The sequence below is a fragment of the Moschus berezovskii genome, chromosome 1 (assembly GCF_049115385.1).
Source record: "Moschus berezovskii isolate FMDL1 chromosome 1, NW_MosBer_1.0, whole genome shotgun sequence".
Classification (NCBI taxonomy): domain Eukaryota; kingdom Metazoa; phylum Chordata; class Mammalia; order Artiodactyla; family Moschidae; genus Moschus; species Moschus berezovskii.
In genome coordinates, this window is record NC_142460.1 from 20,157,270 (window position 1) to 20,175,153 (window position 17,884).

General features: G+C 39.5%; 1 protein-coding gene across 10 annotated transcripts in view; it reads left to right on the forward strand.

The window, feature by feature from the left end:
* Positions 1–17,884, forward strand: part of CRYZL1 (crystallin zeta like 1) — a 33,622-nt gene that overhangs the window by 4,938 nt on the left and 10,800 nt on the right. For all 10 annotated transcript variants that reach the window (XM_055421100.2, XM_055421120.2, XM_055421090.2 and 7 more), the window contains 5 exons: positions 4,850–4,921; positions 6,777–6,854; positions 7,472–7,544; positions 9,558–9,602; positions 11,419–11,487. In XM_055421100.2, coding sequence (XP_055277075.1) covers positions 4,856–4,921; positions 6,777–6,854; positions 7,472–7,544; positions 9,558–9,602; positions 11,419–11,487 — 331 coding nt within the window. In that variant the 5' untranslated portion in view covers positions 4,850–4,855. The remainder of the gene's footprint in view (positions 1–4,849; positions 4,922–6,776; positions 6,855–7,471; positions 7,545–9,557; positions 9,603–11,418; positions 11,488–17,884) is intronic.

Here is a 17,884-nt window from a genome sequence, read left to right on the forward strand (position 1 = left end):
GGTTTTATGGGTACATGGTTTAAAAGTCTTCTTTATCTGATATGTGGATATGTATGAAAAGCCCCACAGGTGGGTAAGAACATGGTTAAAACTTAAGCACCTCTTCAGTATAACTGAAGATTTACCCCTAACAACCCACTAGTATTGTAATGCTGTCCACTCAGCCTGGCAAGATGATGAGCATAATAGGGCCACATTTCAGAGCTGACTTCATCTGTTGTGTTTTTTTTTAAGTTGCCCAGCTGCTTGACAGTTTGTCTGCTTTCCTTAAAATAAAAATGAGGGTGGGTGAAGCATAATACTTCACTGTATTATGAAGTTTGTGTTGGGAATAATGGAAATTTGAACACATAAGAAGAGTCTGGACTTTGAAGTTGTCCACAGGTGTGTTGTCCACAGGGAGAGAAAGAAGCCGTGCGGTGGCCTGTGGCTGTAGCCCAGGCCTCAGGCATCCCAATTTTGGCCTATCATTGTGCTAACATCTAAGATGAGCACTTAAGCCAGGAGATTGTAAAGGAAAAGGAGGGAATTATGGGAGATTCTAAGATATCCTCAATAGCTGAAGTTGGCACAACAAAAATCTCATTTGGGGGCGGGAAAAGTGAGTCTGGTTTTATGACTGTCGAATTTGAGGTTGAGCTGATACTCAAAACACTTTTGGACTGAAAGTATAGATAAGGATTGATCTATAGAGGTTTTACTTACAATTATTAATAGATGAGCTCCTTGGGGGAGTAAGTATAGCAGGGGAAGAGCAAGTGAGGCTCCTGTTGTTATAACTAAGAGGAAACCATTTGAAATGTCTTCGTGTTGATATTTTTTAGAAATCCTTTAAAAGATTAGTACTTCCATTAACTACTTTCTTGGTATTATTTTGGTAAGTGTTTATGCAAAGTCCTTATTCTGCTTTTATACCAAAAATTATTTAAAACAGTTGTTTTAATTTTTGTTTCTCCAGATTTATAATAGGTTTAATATATTGATATTAGAAAACCTTAAAGTATTACAAACATAATCTTCAATTTGTGGACTTAATGTCAAATATCTTTAAAATGGGATGTACCTGAAGAATTTAAAATTTTTATGCTTTTTACAGGGCATTTTAGGGCTTTTTACATCAACCCACATTTTTTAAACGGGTTTATTTTCATTTAAAAGTTTTATGTAGTACTTTTATGATAAAGGCAAGGTTATAGTAGAATATATAATTTTGAGGTTAATGACATTCATTTTGGAAATAGCATGATAAATAGTATATATTTCATTTATATTTTTATTTTATGAAGTGTTCAGTTATTTTATTTCCTGTGTGCAAATATCTTTATGTTCAATAAAAATTTTATTAAATAATGGGTTAAGTGTTCCATTTAATTTGGACCACTGCCTAAGAAATTAAGTGGGTTTTGAATACCATTCATTGTACCATTTCTCTGTGTTAAGAACTCAGTATTCCTTTTTGGGCTTGCAAAACAAATAATATTTCCTCATTTTCTTCTGATCACTTTTATAAAATTACTTCTTTTTCTTCACTTTGTAACTTTGAGGGGTGGTTTTTGTTCCCACATGGTTCCTTATTGAACCAACAACTAAACATTACTTTTTTCTACCATTCAGGCTGATTGTAACCTAATTTGGAGGAACTATTTAGATGATCTGACCAAAAATATGGGCATTATTATATTTATTATATGTATAATAATCATCTTAAGGGACCCCATGGGCACATGCAAACAGCTTCCAGGGTCTCTGAGATTGGGGTGCATACAGTATGAGACTTGTGTGACTGCTGATCTGAGAGAGTTGCCATATGTTTTTAGATGCAGTGGACAGAGTGGCTTCCAGAGTCACAAAGGGAGATGTTTTGAAATCAAGGTGTTGATGTGTAATTATTTCATTTCTCAAAAAGGCAATTCAAGTAGCTCCAGATTGAGTAGAAGCAGAGTTTTATTTATTCAATAATAATGCATATTGATTCTTCGAAGCTGGGAGAACCCACTAGTTGAGTGAATAAAGCAAGGTTTTGTCAGTATGTAATCCCTGGTGGCTCAGAGGTTAAAGCGTCTGCCTCCAATGCGGGAGATCCCCTGGAGAAGGAAATGGTAACCCACTCCAGTATTCTTGCCTGGAGAATCCCATGGACGGAGAATCCTGGTAGGCTACAGTCCACGGGGTCGCATAGAGTCAGACACGATTGCGCGACGGAATGGAATGGAATGAAATCTAGAAACATGGAACAGATGGAGTAGATTACGTGTCACTGGGAGGTGATTTCAGAGAGGGAGTAGGACTTGAGCTTTGTTTACTTTGCAGAATCTGTAGAGTAAGTACAGCACAGTCTCAGAGAGCAAGCAGAGCCTGGAGACAGCGGTGGCCATATGGTATGAAGTCACAGTGGGCTTCCCAGGTGGCACAGCGGTAAAGAATCTGCCTGCCAATGCAGGAGACGCAGACCCTGGGTCGGGAAGATCCCCTGGAGAGGGAAGTGGCAACCCACTCCCGTACTCTTGCCTAGAGAATCCCATGGACAGAGAAGCCTGGCAGACTACAGTCATGGGGTCGCAAAGAGTCAGACACAACTGAGCACACACGCACGCATACTGCCTAGATCAGACAGGGGATGTGTTGGAAGAATGAAGGAGTAAGGTAAACTAGGGACGGTGGGCATGCATTTTAGATGGCCTTGACCGCTAGGAAGGAGAAGTTAGGTTTCTTTCAAGGGTAATACATAGCTGCTGTTCTATGCTTAGGTTCTTCCCCTCTCCCCTACCACCCTGACAAACTTATTGATGTGTGTATACACACACACACCCCCACCTAGCCACACAGAGATCTTCCTTAACCAGAAGGCTGCTGCTGCTAAGTCACGTCAGTCATGTCCGACTCTGTGTGACCCCATAGACGGAAGCCCACCAGGCTCCCCTGTCCCTGGGATTCTCCGGGCAAGAACACTGGAGTGGGTTGCCATTTCCTTCTCCAATGTGTGAAAGTGAAAAGTAAAAATGAAGTTGCTCAGTCGTGTCCGACCCTTAGCGACCCCGTGGACTGCAGCCTACCAGGCTCCTCCGTCCATGGGATTTTCTAGGCAAGAGTACTGGAGTGGCTTGCCATTGCCTTCTCCGAACCAGAAGGCTAGAGACATGTAAATTCTCTATGTGTCTGGAATGTGTACTTGTTTCTGTTAGTTCCAGCATTTGACTACCACCTTCTGGAAAGTAGCAACCATTACTGAACTGCTCAGTAAACCCCTCTATAAGGATCCTTTAGATCCATTAAGATTCAGCTTGCAGGGCCAGCTCCTAAGAACAGGACCTCTGCAGTCACACTGGGCCTCACAGGCAGAAGGCACTCATGCTTGGTTTGATGCTTGGCTGCTAACATCTTGAAATTTGGGTTTCTGAACAAGGCTCCCCACATTTTCATTTTGCAGTGAACCCTGCAAGTTATGTAGCTAGTTCTGTCAACAAGCACTTACTAATTATCAATCCTGAACTAAAGGAGATAGGGTTCTAGTTTTACATCTAATGTTAGCAGCTCAATAGAAACCATTAAGTATGGTAAAGGTAAATGACTTTGGAGTTGGTAGCATCTGATTTGTCTCAGCTCTGGCCCAGCTGGAGCTATGAGACCCTAGGAATGTGTCTTTGTAAGTCTGAGTTTCCTCGTTCATATATGAATTCAATAATACTGTAAAAATTTCATCAAAAAATATGTATAAGAGTGTTCTTAGCAGGATAATTTGTAAACATGTTGAACTGGAAACCATTAGATGTCTATCTTTAGTGCAGTGGACATTTAGTAATTCATACAGTGGAATACTATGTAATTGAATGAAATAAATACAGCTGCAGGCAACAGCATGAGTGAAACTCATAAACATAATACTGAAAGAAAGAAGGGGCATAATTCATTTATATAAAGTCAAAGACAGACAAAGCTAATCTCCGCTTCAATATCAGGATATTGAGTATCTTTAGAAGGAGGATAGTGACCAGAAGGGAAACCAGGGAGCTTCTGGAGTTCTAGTGACATGTTTCCTGCTATGGCATGGCCATGTTCACTTTGTAAAGTTTACCAAGCTATATACTTAGGATCTGTGAACTTTTCTCTGATTTTATATGGTACCTCTATAAAATTTATATTAAAAAATAGTCTTGTCATACAAGTACTATGGAAATTAAAGAAGTAATTGTGGAATCCTTAGAGATGCTTCAAGATGTCCACAGTATACAGGTTTAATTGAAGGCAGGAGGAGAAGGGGATGACAGAGGATGAGACAGTTGGATGGTATCACCGAGTCGATGGGCATGAGTTTGAGCAAACTCTGGGAGATGGGAGACAGGGAAGCCTGGCGTGCTGCAGTCCATGGGGCTGCAAAGAGTTGGACACGACTGAGCAACTGAACAACAACAAATGTCTTATGGAGGAATGAGGGACCCAATTTCAACGACTGTCTTGATTGTCCACTTTTTCCTTTCCAGTGGACTTTTTTAAGACTGAAAGACCTTTAAATAACACTTTTGGTTATTAAAATTGAGCCCTCTGGTCTGCACAGGTTTTTTTTCAGGTACATCTCATAATTTTTGTTGAATAGTGAGATGAAGTTAAGCACAGGCTCACCTTGGTGTGAAAGGCTGAATTATGAGCCCATTCTCAAATGTATACCTGAGATTATTGCATATTCTCGTTTGATTGCTTTCAAGAACTTATTACCTAAATTCATTTGAAGACTACACTTAAGCTGTCATTTTATCCTTTAGAACTATTGTTCAATTTATGCTTTCACTTTATCTGGTGTATGTTTTGTTGGTTAGTATATTTCATGTATATTTTTTCTTTTATCGTTTTTTAGGTGACTATGAAAGGCTTATATTTTCAACAGAGTTCTACAAATGAAGAAATAACATTTGTGTTCCAAGAAAGGGTAAGAAAAATGATTTAATCTTTAGATGGAACAAGATAGTGTATTTTACGAATGTCACAGACCTAGTTTTCAATACCCCGATACAAATTATTTTTGAGTGGCACCCTATAAATTACTTTAATCTTATGTGAAAACAGTGGTCGATATTATGATATAACTATATTTTTAAAAGAGTTGCTGCAAAAGAGTTTTTAGTTCCTCAGTGTGGTAATATAAAAGGTAATAAGAAACTGAACAACTGGAGTAGTCTTATGTAATTGCTGAATACCACAATAAAATGAGTTTTTAGATTGTAGCCATATTTCAGAAGATACTTTCATATTGTGACATGAAAGAGGTGGAAAAGCATTGTTTTTCACAGTAACTTCTGAGCATTGCAAAATTACTTCAATGCACTAAGCTTTAAAGGTTTCCAGTTATTTTTTACTACTTTAAGGATAGAGAGTAGAATTTTTATCTATTAGTGATTGTTTGAAAGGTTTGTGGCAGGCCACAGTCATTCCACTATTAGTTAAGGGACAAAAACTAAGTGCTGTATGTATTTCATATTGTATGTGTATTTCATAGTAGTAATAAGAATCTCTGGATAACGAACACAATTCAGTTTTTCTGTTTCATCTTTCAACAGCTCCAAAATCATTTAGATTAGGAGTCTAATCAGACAGTTTGGTTTCTACCGTTGGGTCAGGATGGAGGTCCAAGAGGTTTGATTGGCTCTCAGAAATAATTATCACCAGGTTCACACAATCATGAGTATAAAATTATCGGTATTGCTGAATGCTGCTGCTGCTGCTGCTAAGTCACTTCAGTCGTGTCCGACTCTGTGTGACCCCATAGACAGAAGCCCACCAGGCTCCCCCGTCCTTGGGATTCTCCAGGCAAGAACACTGGAATGGATTGCCATTTCCTTTTCCTATGTGTGAAAGTGAAGTCGCTCAGTCGTGTCCGACCCTTAGTGATCCCACGGACTGCAGCCTACCAGGCTCCTCCATCCACGGGATTTTCTAGGCAAGAGTACTGGAGTGGCTTGCCATTGCCTTCTCTGGGTATTGCTGAACATCTTCATATAATTACCAAATATTATCAAATCTGAGTTTTAAAAAGGGAAATCCCAGAATACTGTGTTCATGTCAAATACAGTGATCACTTTGACAGAACACAGGAGGCACTGTGCAGGTAGCTATTCTAGCCAACTAGCCAACACTTGATCTAATTTTGGGGCATATCAAGGATTGAAGAAAGCCTTTAAATTACTGGTGTCATTGGTGGATGACACTAAATACCTCAGTTTTATCATAGTTATATCTAGCTGTGGAATATGAGGGGTAAATTAAGTTCCATTAAGTTTGTATTTCACCCCAGGGTCCCATGGGGCATACGAAAATGTCCAAGACAGATGTTAAATAAGGCAGAGATCAACAAATGGCACTAAAGAACTTTCTGTATAGCATTAAGAAAATCCCATGATCAGTAAAGTGTATCTGTTATGTATATATGTGTTTAAGGACATCCCCACCTGAAGGTTTGTTGCTTTGAGATTATTTAAATTTAACTGAAGGACAGTATTTATTTCTCTACTTGGTTATCCTGTGTTCATTGCCTGCACATGTATTCTTGTCCATAGCTTGGAAGTACATTTTCAGATTAGTACCCTAAGACTTTTGACATTTTTTTACTCCAAATTCCCTACATTCTTTCATATTATATATTATAAAGTAATTGTTGTAGCTTTTGCAGTTAACTTAGGTGTAAGATTTCGAGTCTTTTTAATTTTGTTCAGTTATATATGAAAATTTTTGCAACATGAAGACAGTATTCTCAAAGGAATGTGCAATTATTTTATATTTGACTCTAGGAAAATCTTCCTGTTACAGAAGATAACTATGTGAAACTTCAAGTTAAAGCTTGTGCTCTGAGCCAGATAAATACAAAGGTATGAATACTAAGGTATTGGTGCTTTGATTTGGCCAAAAGTCAAATATATTTGGTATACAAAAATTATAATAATAATAACTGACTTCTGAGTACCAAGAAATTATTCCTAGAAGAATAGAACAGCTAGGAAAAAGACTTGTGTATTTCTATATTAATCAGTATATTATTTCTATATTAATAAATATAGATATTAATTCTATATTAATAGATACTAATATAATTTCTGTATTAATCAGTAAATTGTCAGTCTAATTGAACTCATGTATTTTATAATATTATATTATATGAAAATATTTTATATGGAATTGTGTTAGATGGTAAGTTTACAGATAGAAATATCTCTTATGTGTTTTCTAAGATAATGGAGATTAAATGGTAGCTAATTGATTTGCTAATACATTAAAATTATACATATCAACTAATCCCTTAGCAAACCTGATTTTCTGCTCCACAGAGGAACCTATTTTGTGAAGTTACTTGTTTTTTGTCTTAATGCCCAAAATGGAGTCGTATTTGCTTTTTCTGTGGTTTGATTTTTGCTCCCGCTTTTCTCTTGTATGGATAGAGGTTAGAATTTATTCTTGATAATAAGTTCAAACCTTTGTCATTATTTAGCTTCTGGCAGAAATGAAGATGGAGAAGGAATTCTTTCCTGTTGGGAGAGAAGTTGCTGGAATTGTGTTAGATGGTAAGTTTACAGATAGAAGTATCTGTATTTATTTTCTAAGATAATGGAAATTAAATGGTAGCTAATTGTTTTACTGACACATTAAAATTATACATACTTCTTCAAAGAAACTGTGCAAAAGTGTTTTTCCTTTTTTAATTAAAAAGAAAAATAGAACTTAATGGTATTTTGTAATTGAAGAGCTTATTACAGTTTAGTAAATAAATATTTTGAGATTATGTATTTAAACCCACGAGTAATCATTTTGAATAGCATGACCAGCATTGTCCTTTTTATGATGTTTACAAACCAACATAAATTCCTTGTGTAACTTGACTTTGGGTCAAAATTTACGTAATGGTCAATAGCTGCACTCACATTAAATTTTTAAGGTGTGCCTAAAATTGAGTATTTAAAAGGTAAATAGGGACTTATTTCCCTGCCAATCCAAGTGGTTGACTCCAAGCTTCCACTGCCAGGGGCACAGGTTTGATCCCTGATGGGGAAACTAAGACCCTGCGTGAAGTTCTGGGCAAGAGTCATAGGCAGGATACTTGGCAGAAGAAAAAAAGTTTGTCAAGAAAATTCCTATTCAAAAACTGCAGAATAAAAGATATCTAAAAAAATCTTTTAATGATGATATGAACACTGATTCCTTCCCCTGTCCCCAAAACAATGAGGCGGGAGGGTAGGCAAGGGCCAGTCAGGTTGGGTTGTAGAGAACATATTAGTGTGGCCATGTGCAGAGTAGATTTGAGGCAGACCGGGCTGTAGGCAGGAGCACTGTTTGAGCCGTCGACCCAACAAGCAAGAAATGACAAAGTCCATTACCTAGACAGAGGTGGCAAAGGTGGTGTGGGTACATTCAAGAAATACTGGGAAAGTCAAGTCAGCAGAACTTAATCATTGACTGGAACAGAATTCAAAACACGTAAAGGCAGGAAATGATTTACAAGATTCTGGTTATATCTGAAAGTTGTTAGCTTATTGGTTGTGTTTGAAATCATAGAATGGTGATGAGCTCATGCAGGGAGAGGGAGGAAATGAAGGAGACACACAGATTGCATGGACCCCTTGGCAGTGCCACTGTCTGAAGGACAGTCCTTAATAAAAGGAGTATGAAAGACGCCATGAGAAAAGGATCAGGATGATTTCAGGAAGACAAGAATCTGCAGCGGGAAGGAAAGAGAAAAGCACAGAAGGCAAGAATATTAGGGGATGGAGGCACAGGCAGGATCCAGAGTCGCAGCAGATTGGGACCCTTACGCAGACAGAGCCAGCCAGAGGGGCCACTCCCATATCACAGGCTTCTGCCTTACTTATCTGCCATACCTCAGTTTCCTCGTCCGTTAAACAGGCCTAATAATACCTACTTAATGGGTGTGCCATGAAGATTAAATGTGAAAACACACTAAAATGCTAGGCACAAGTAGACATTCAGTGAGGTTTGGGTTTTTTCCTCCTGTTTCCTCTTATAACTATTGAAAGAAAAATATTCTACAGAATTGACTGATGGTGGAGGCCTTTTCTCTACGTACACAGGGGAAGTGTAACTTAACCACTTCTGTATAGTCCTCAAATTTCTTGGCCTCATTCTGAATTTATTTCCTTAATCCCAAATCAAAGTAATTGTATATGTAACTCTAACCAGAATTCCCATTGCGTGTCTGCAGTTCTGCAGCTAAAATCATGACAGATTGGACTAGCCACAGGAGGAGGGGAACCCAGTGTACCCAGTGTAATCATCATAAGAGCTGTGAAATGGATTATTTTTCTTTATGCCTTCATCCTTAGCTAAACAGAGAGATATCCCGCTCCATGGTGTCAACAGCCACACAGCCCAGATTTTGCAGAGAATCCACATTTGAAGTGTTAACATCCTGCGGTCCCTTGCAGACTGTCAAAATGTCCTAAAAGTTCTTGACCTTTTCTCTGAGTCAGTGACTTTTATCAATCTATGGCTTTTGAATTTTAATTATTAGGTTATATTTAATAACCTCGTAATAATGATTGTTAATTTTCTCCGCATTTCAGTTGGAAGCAAGGTATCATTCTTTCAACCAGATGATGAAGTAGTGGGTAAGTTATAGGTCATAGTCTTATTTCAGGTCGTCTGTTGTCTCTTTTTTCTGTACAATTGCTAATGTTTACTGTGACCTTGCTTCATATACAAGTACTTACCTAAGTTTGGGAATTTGCTCTCAAGTATCCATTGATGAAGAAAATTGGGAGTTTGATCTCAATAGCAGAACATTTAAAACTTTTCAGTATTTGACTGTAGATAGGATAGAAAGAGACTTCCCTGGTGGCTCAGATGGTAAAAAATCTGCCTGCAGTGCAGGAGACCTGGGTTTGATCCCTAGGTTGGGAAGATCCCCTGGAGGAGGGCATGGCTACCCACTCCAGTATTCTTGCCTGGAGAATCCCATGGACAGAGGAGCCTGGCGGGCTGCAGTCCATGGGATTGCAAAGAATCAGATACAACTGAACAGATAAGCTCACACAGGATAGAAAGATGGCCACAGTTGTTGCTGTCCTTGGTGCAGCCCTTCCCGGACACGAACTCCGTCTGTAATTAGACTGATGATTCCAGAAGAAGGAAAAGTCACAGTCCATTGACATGAAGACTGCTGATTGACTTGGCTATGCAGATGCTCTTCCGTCCTCATCCGAATGAACTGTATGCAGCTGCTCCCTTACTGCCCTCGTAAAACCAAAAATTTGCTGAAGACATTTATTCTTTTTTTTGTTGCTGCTGCTGCTAAGTCACTTCAGTCGTGTCCGACTCTGTGTGACCCCATAGACGGAAGCCCACCAGGCTCCCCCATCCCTGGGATTCTCCAGGCAAGAACACTGGAGTGGGTTGTTAGTCTATGGTTAATACCATTTTGCAAATATATTTCTTTGTACTGTGTCCTAGACATTCATACAAACAACTATGAAGTAGTTAAGAAGTAGTTTTTAAAGTTGCCATTTCTCTGTAGAAAGTATTCATAGGAGACAGTTACATAAACTCAGAAAATATATGGCTTTACAGCATGCTTGAAGCTGTTAAGAATAAATGTGTAGGGAAGTTTTCATCCGCTTTTAACAGAATTGCCTTTGATTTGGGTATTTTCTTTGAGAATTTATTATTTCTGTCTTTATTGTCTGCCCAGGAAGTCGGGTAAGGGACTTCCCTGGGAGTCCTGTGGATAAGAGTGCACCTTGAAATGCAGGGGACAGCAGTTTGATCACTGGTCTGGGAAGATCCCACATGCCGAGGGGGCAGCTGGGCCCGACTGCCACAACTAGTGAACCCTCACTCTGGAGCCCACAAGCCGCAACTCCAAATGCCCATGCACCGCCACTAAAGAGTAGCCCCTACTCACTGCAGCTAGAGCAAGCCCGCGCATAGCAGTGAAGACCACTGCGGCCACAGATAAATAAAAGTTTAAAAAGAAGTCAGATAACACTGTATTATTCAAGATTCTGTTTGTTAGAGACCAAAAATAAAATCCAACTGGCTCAGGAGAAAATGGGATTTTATTGGAAGCGTACTGAGGAATCCTGTAGAACCAAACTCTGGGAAGGTTAGCCGTACATCAGGGGTCAGTTTAATGAGAAGCCCAGATGCCCCCCAGTCTCTGACTTGGCTCTGTATGTCAGCTATCATCTCTGTCATCACTCAGGTGAAAGAGGAAGAAGAAAAAGAGGTAGTGTAGGTATTATAGTGCTCATATCAGAAAATAAACTATCCACTCTTCTTCTGTATTTCTGAAATCTCTCCTTACTAGTACTGGAAGCTTCCTCAAAATTCCACTGAGGAAAATTTATACTACTGCTTACTAGCCTCTCATTAGGAGTGAGTTCACTTTTAGATAGTTGCCCTTACGTTTCTCATTTTAATTTTCAGGAATTCTGCCCCTGGATTCTGAAGACCCTGGACTTTGTGAAGCTGTTCGAGTCCATGAGCATTACTTGGGTATGTGGTTGTGCAGTGTTTTGGAACTCATAAGTCTTACTTCCCAGGTGTGTGCGGTTTTTATTAACAACACGATTGCTTTGCATCTGCTGTGAGTGTGCCTAAGAAATAGCTATTGGGTGGTCATCATTTGACTGCTACTAGCTTAAATTTCCAGAGAAGGCAGTGGCACCCCACTCCAGTACTCTTGCCTGGAAAATCCCATGGTCGGCAGAGCCTGGTAGGCTGCAGTCCATGGGGTTGCTAAGAGTCGGACACACTTTTCACTTTCATGCATTGGAGAAGGAAATGGCAACCCACTCCAGTGTTTTTCCCTGGGGAATCCCAGGGATGGGGAAGCCAGGTGGACTCGCATCGCACAGAGTCGGACACGACCGAAGCGACTTAGCAGCAGCAGCAGCTTAAATTTCGGAGAAGGCAATGGCAGCCCATTCCAGTACTCTTGCCTGGAAAATCCCATGGACGGAGGAGCCTGGTAGGCTGCCATCCATGGAGTCGCACAGAGTCAGACACGACTGAAGCGACTTAGCAGCAGCAGCAGCTTAAATTGTATATCTCTAAACTTTATTTTGAAACTGAACAGTGTTCCTACCTCTACATTTCTCTTACACTGTTCATGGTAAGAGGTTTGAAAAGCAGTTTCTCCCTTGGCTCTGAAATTATATCACTAGTCAGAATTTTTTACTTCTTTTTCTTGGTTGTTAAAATTTTCAAATGTATAAAATCTAGACAATACCTGTAGAGTCTGAGTCAGGAAAGACTCAAAACACTTATTTTTGGTTTCTGTTGCTAATATCCTTTGGCCAATATTCAATTTAACTCAAGTGCTAATTTTAAAATTTTCTTATCAGGTGGCCAAAGTATTGGAGTTTCAACTTCAGCATCAGTCTTCTTTGGAAGGAAGAGTCCTCACCGGAAAGACTGATGCTGAAACTACAATACTTTGGCCACCTGATACGAAGAAATGACTCACTGGAAAAGACCCTGATGCTGGGAAAGATTGAAGGTGGGAGGAGAAGGGGATGACAGAGGATGAGATGGTTGGATGGCATCACCAACTCGATGGTCATGAGTTTGAGCAAGCATCGGGAGTTGGTGAAGGACAGGGAGGCCTGGCGTGCTGCAGTCCATGGGATCGAAAAAAGTTGGACACAACTGAGCGACTGAACTGAACTGAATTTACTTCTTAAATATTTAAATTAAAGTGAATAAATTATATAGACACACAAAACATACTGCATCTCCTTAAGAATCAGGGGAAAGTACATTAAAACCACTGTTATGTATCCCTGAGCCTGACAAAGTCATAAAGTTTGACCATCCCAAGTGCTGGTAAGGATGAGGGGCTGCAGAATCTTTTGAGCACTGGGAGTATAAATTACTAGAAATGCTTTAGAAAAATAACTTGGCCTGATCTAATAAAGGTGATGATGTATTAACAGCTCAAACCTGGTAACTCTACTGGTACTTTCATGCCCCAGAGAGGCCTGATGTGCACCAGTAGACATGCACAAGAGTCCATGTAGTAGCATGGTTTGTCACTGTGGAATCAAAAGAGAAAAAGCGTCGATGTTCATCACCAGGAAAATGGATAACCAAAGAGATTTCTAATTAACTCATCAGTAAAAGTGTATAAATAACAGTCAAACATATCAAGATGGATGTACCTCACAAAGTGTGCTGAGTGAGAAAAGTAAGTTGCAGAAGTATATGACAGTGTGATACCATTTTATTTCTATAAAAGTTCAAAACTACAAAATTTAATGAGGCATATCTCATTTAAGGATATAGGAACATGTAGGGAAAAAGTCATGTGGAAGTTACCTTTGTGGGCGAGGAACAAGGACGTGAATGCAGCAGATCCACGGGTCTCCAGAGGTGCTGCCAGTCTTGTTTCTTATGCTCGGAGTCATGGTTTCTTCCTAACTTACCTATAAGTTATCATACATTCTTTTGTATTCTTGAACTGTGTCATTAAATTTTTTTCCTAAGTTCTTTCTTGAATAATATAACTGGTAATCAGACTATGTGGGGCCAATTTTGGACTCTTAAATTTGGATTTTGGACTATTAAAAGTAGTAAATTTATCTACCTGCTAGCAAGTCTGTTCTTCCACCAAATCAAAAAACTGCATTCCAAACAACTCCCTGAAGATGTCTTATTAATCTTGTTGCAGAATATTAAGGATAGAGGTAAAAAGTTGAATAAATTCTTCCAGCTCTTTTGTGCTTTCAATTCTGAAGCCATTCTGTCAAACATAAAAATTTTATTTTTTATACAAACATTTCATGCAGCTCAATATAACAAAAAAAAGCCCAATCAAAAGATGGGCAAAAGATCTAAATATACATTTCTCAGTGAAGACAAACAGATAGCCAAAAAGCACATGAAAAGATGCTCAACATTGCTAATTGTTAGAGAAATGCAGATCAGATCTACAATGAGGTATCACCTCACACCAGTTTGCATGGCCATCATTAAAAAGTCTACAAACAATAAATGCTGGTGACAGTGTAGAGAAAAGGGAACCCTCCTACATTGTTGCTGGGAATATAAGTTAGTAAAACCACTATGGAATCTCCTTAAAAAACTAAAAATAGAATTACTCTATGATCCAGCAATCCCACTCCTGGACATATATCCAGTGAAAACCATAATTCAAAAAGATGCATGCACCCAATGTACTTTGCAGCACTATTTACAATAGCCAGGACATGGAAGCAACCTACATGTCCATCAACAGAGTAATGGATAAACAAGGTATGGTACACATATATGTGATGGAATATTACTCAGCCATAAAAAGCATGAAATAATGCCAGGAGAAGGAAATGGCAACCCACTCCAGTGTTCTTGCCTGGAGAATCCCGGGGACAGCGGAGCCTGGTGGGCTGCTGTCTATGGGGTCGCACAGAGTCGGACACGACTGAGGCGACTTATTAGCAGCAGACAGACCTAGAAATTATCATACTGGGTGAAGTAAGTCACACAAAGGAAGACAAATATTATATCACCTATATGTGGAATCTGAAAAAACAGACTCACAGACTTAGGAAAAAACTAATGGTTACCAAAGGGGAAAGAAAGGTAGGTGGGTGAAATACATTAGGAGTTTGGGATTAACATATGCACACTGGTGATGGTGGTTGTCGCTACGTCATGTCTGACTGTGACCCCACACACTGTGGCCTGCCAGGCTCCTCTGTCCATGGGATTCTCCAGGCAAGAAGACTGGAGTGGGTTGCCATGCCCTCCTGCAGAGTATCTTCCTGACCCAGGGATTGAACCTGGGTCTCCTGCATTGCAGGCGACCAACTGAGCTTTTTACTTACCAACTGAGCTGAGGGAAGTCCATCATATGCGCACACTGCTACATATAAAATAGATGATCAAGAGAGACCTACTGTATAGTAAAGGGAACTTTGTTCAGTATTCTCTGGTGACCTACCTGGGAGAAGAATCTGAACAAGAATGGGTATGTGTATATTTATAATTGAATTCTTTACTGTACACCTGAAACTAGCACAATGTTTGAGTCAAATATACTCCAATATAAAATAAAAATTAAACCAAAAAAAATTGGCACGCATTTTCAGCATTATTTCCTTGGACTTGTGGTGGAAAGAATTAAAATGATAATTACAAAGAATTGTAATACTGTTATTATTGATCCATATGTGGCTCTCTTTTATTAACTTTCTTAGTTTTTATAACACGATAAGTACTTGTGGACCACCTAAGACAAAAGCAAGGATCTCAACATTAAACCACATCTAACCATGTAATTTTAAAGCCTCTGCAATTTTAAATGTAGTTTTATTAGTTAGCATTATTTTTATCTGATAAAAGTTTTAAAATTTATTTTTAATTGGAGGATAATTGCTTTACAATGTTGTGTTGGTCTCTGTATACCTGTGAGTCAGCCACAGGTATACATATGTCCCCTCTCTCTTGAACCTCCCAGCCCACCCGTCCAGGTTGTCACAGAGTACTGGGCTGAGCTCCCTGTGTTACACAGCAACTTCCTTTAGTTATCTGTTTCACAACAGTAATGGATGTTTCAGTGCTACTCTCTAAATTTGTCCCACCCTTTCCTTCCCCGCTGTGTCCACAAGTCTGTTCTCTATGTCTGCGTCTGTATCCCTGCCCTTCCATTTTTTAAGCACTAAATTTTTTATTTCTTAATGAAAGTATAGTGAAAAGTGAAGTTGCTCAGTCGTGTCCGACCCTTAGCGACCCCATGGACTACAGCCTACCAGGCTCCTCCATCCATGGGATTTTCTAGGCAAGAGTACTGGAGTGGCTTGCCATTGCCTTCTCCATATGAAAGTATAGGTAGTACCAATTCTTAGGATGGAAGATAATCTCAAAAATCTAAGTAAGCTGTACACAGACTGAACATGCACTGTTAGAGTAGATGGGCTTTAGAGTCTGACTTTCAAACTTAGGCTTCCCTGGTGGCTCAGAGAGTAGAGCATCTGCCTGCAGTGCGGGAGACCCAGGTTCTGTTCCTGGGTCGGGAAGATCTCCTGGAGAAGGAAATGGCAACCCACTCCAGTATTCTTGTCTGGAAAGGTGGGCTACAGTCCATGGGGTCACAGAGAGTCTGACACGACTGAGTGACTTCCCTTTCTTTCTTTCTTTCAAACTTGTGGCATCAGACAAATTACTTCCCTGAATGCCATTTTATAATTGGGAAAATTGCTGTCTCAAATTTGTAAGGATTAAAGTACTGTGAGATATCCCTGGTGCTTAGTATGTTTTACTGTTTTAATGCCTTGCTTGTCTGTCTGAACATTTTCATCGTGTGCTTGGATGCTTTACGTCCCCACTAGATGGCACTTGTTGGCCAATTTAATTCTTGCTGTCCAACCCATCTGAATCTTTTGCCTGAAGAGGAAAAATACTTATGGTAAAGACTATTGAAAGTGTTATACATTTGATTTCAGGTAAAATTAGAAAGGATTAACTATACTGTGAAAAAAATCACATTCAGTATACATATTCGTAAAAACAAAATATTAAATAATTAAATATTAAGGAACAGCTTAGTGGTCAGAAAATACAGAGCTAATATGGCTTAAACTGTATTAGCAGTTTACATTTTGTTTCAAGTGCAGTAGAAAACCATTGATTGAATTTTAAGCAAGGAAGTGTGAGGATGTTATTTATGTTTTTAAAAGATCATTCTGACACTGCTGCATTTCAAAGACGCCACTAAAGAGATTGAAAAGAGATGCCATAAAGTTGAAAATAATATTTATAACACATGAGCAAGCAAATGACTTACCTAAAATATACTAAGAATTCCTGCAAATAAGAAAAAAGACAACAACAGTAGAAAAATTAGTAAAACACCTGAACAGTCACTTCACAAAAGGAATTCTAGGGCTTCCCCAGTGGCTCAGTGGTAAAGAATTCACCTGCCAGTTCAGGGGACGCAGGTTCGATCCTTGGTGCAGGAAGATCTCACATGCCAAGAGGCAGCTAGGCCCAGATGCAAAACTATTGAGCTTGTGCTCCAGGGCCCAGGAGCCACAACTACTGAGCCCATGTGCTGCAGCTGCTGAAGCCTGAGTTTCCCTGGAGCTCGTGCTCAGCCACAGGAGAGGCCACCACAGTGAGAGGCGCACTGGCCGCAACTAGAGAAAAGCCTGTGCAGCACCAGATACCCAGCACAACCAAGAATAAATAAATATTTTTTTAAAAAGGAATTCTGTACGGCCCACAAACATGGAAAGGTGCTCAACTTCATTAGTAGGTGGGGGAAAGCAAATTAAAATCACAGTAAGAAACCATGACACACCAATATGATGGGCAAAAATATGTAATACTAGGGTTGACAAGGATGTTCAAAGCAGCAGCTTTGTGAGAGTCAATTCATAAGCCACTGTGGAAGTGTTCAGTGACATCGAAGGCAGAATTTCATTCCTCAGTAAATACCCTGTAGAACACCTGTGTACCAGCACAAGAGTACTTTTATACATGAGCATTCTTAGTTAAGAATGCTTAACTCCCAAAAAGTGGGGGAAAACAGAAATGTTCCTTGACTCGAGAGTGGATAACCCATCCATTTTATTAAATTAGATGTTGCCATAAGACCTCAAAAATGAAAAGCACTATAACCTAGTGGGGCTTCTGCAGCTTAGTGGTAAAGAATTTGCCTGCAGTGCAGGAGACGCAGGTTCTATCCCTGGATCAGGAAGATCCCCTGAAGAAGGAAATGGCAACCCACTCCAGTATTCTTGCCTGGAAAATCCCATGAACAGAGGAGCCTGGCTGGCTACAGTCCAGAGGGTCCCAAGGAGTTGGACACAACTGAAGCAATTTAGCCACAAGTACCAAAAAAGGATGTCTTAAAATATGATAAGCAAGAAAAGAAGATAGAAAAAAATGT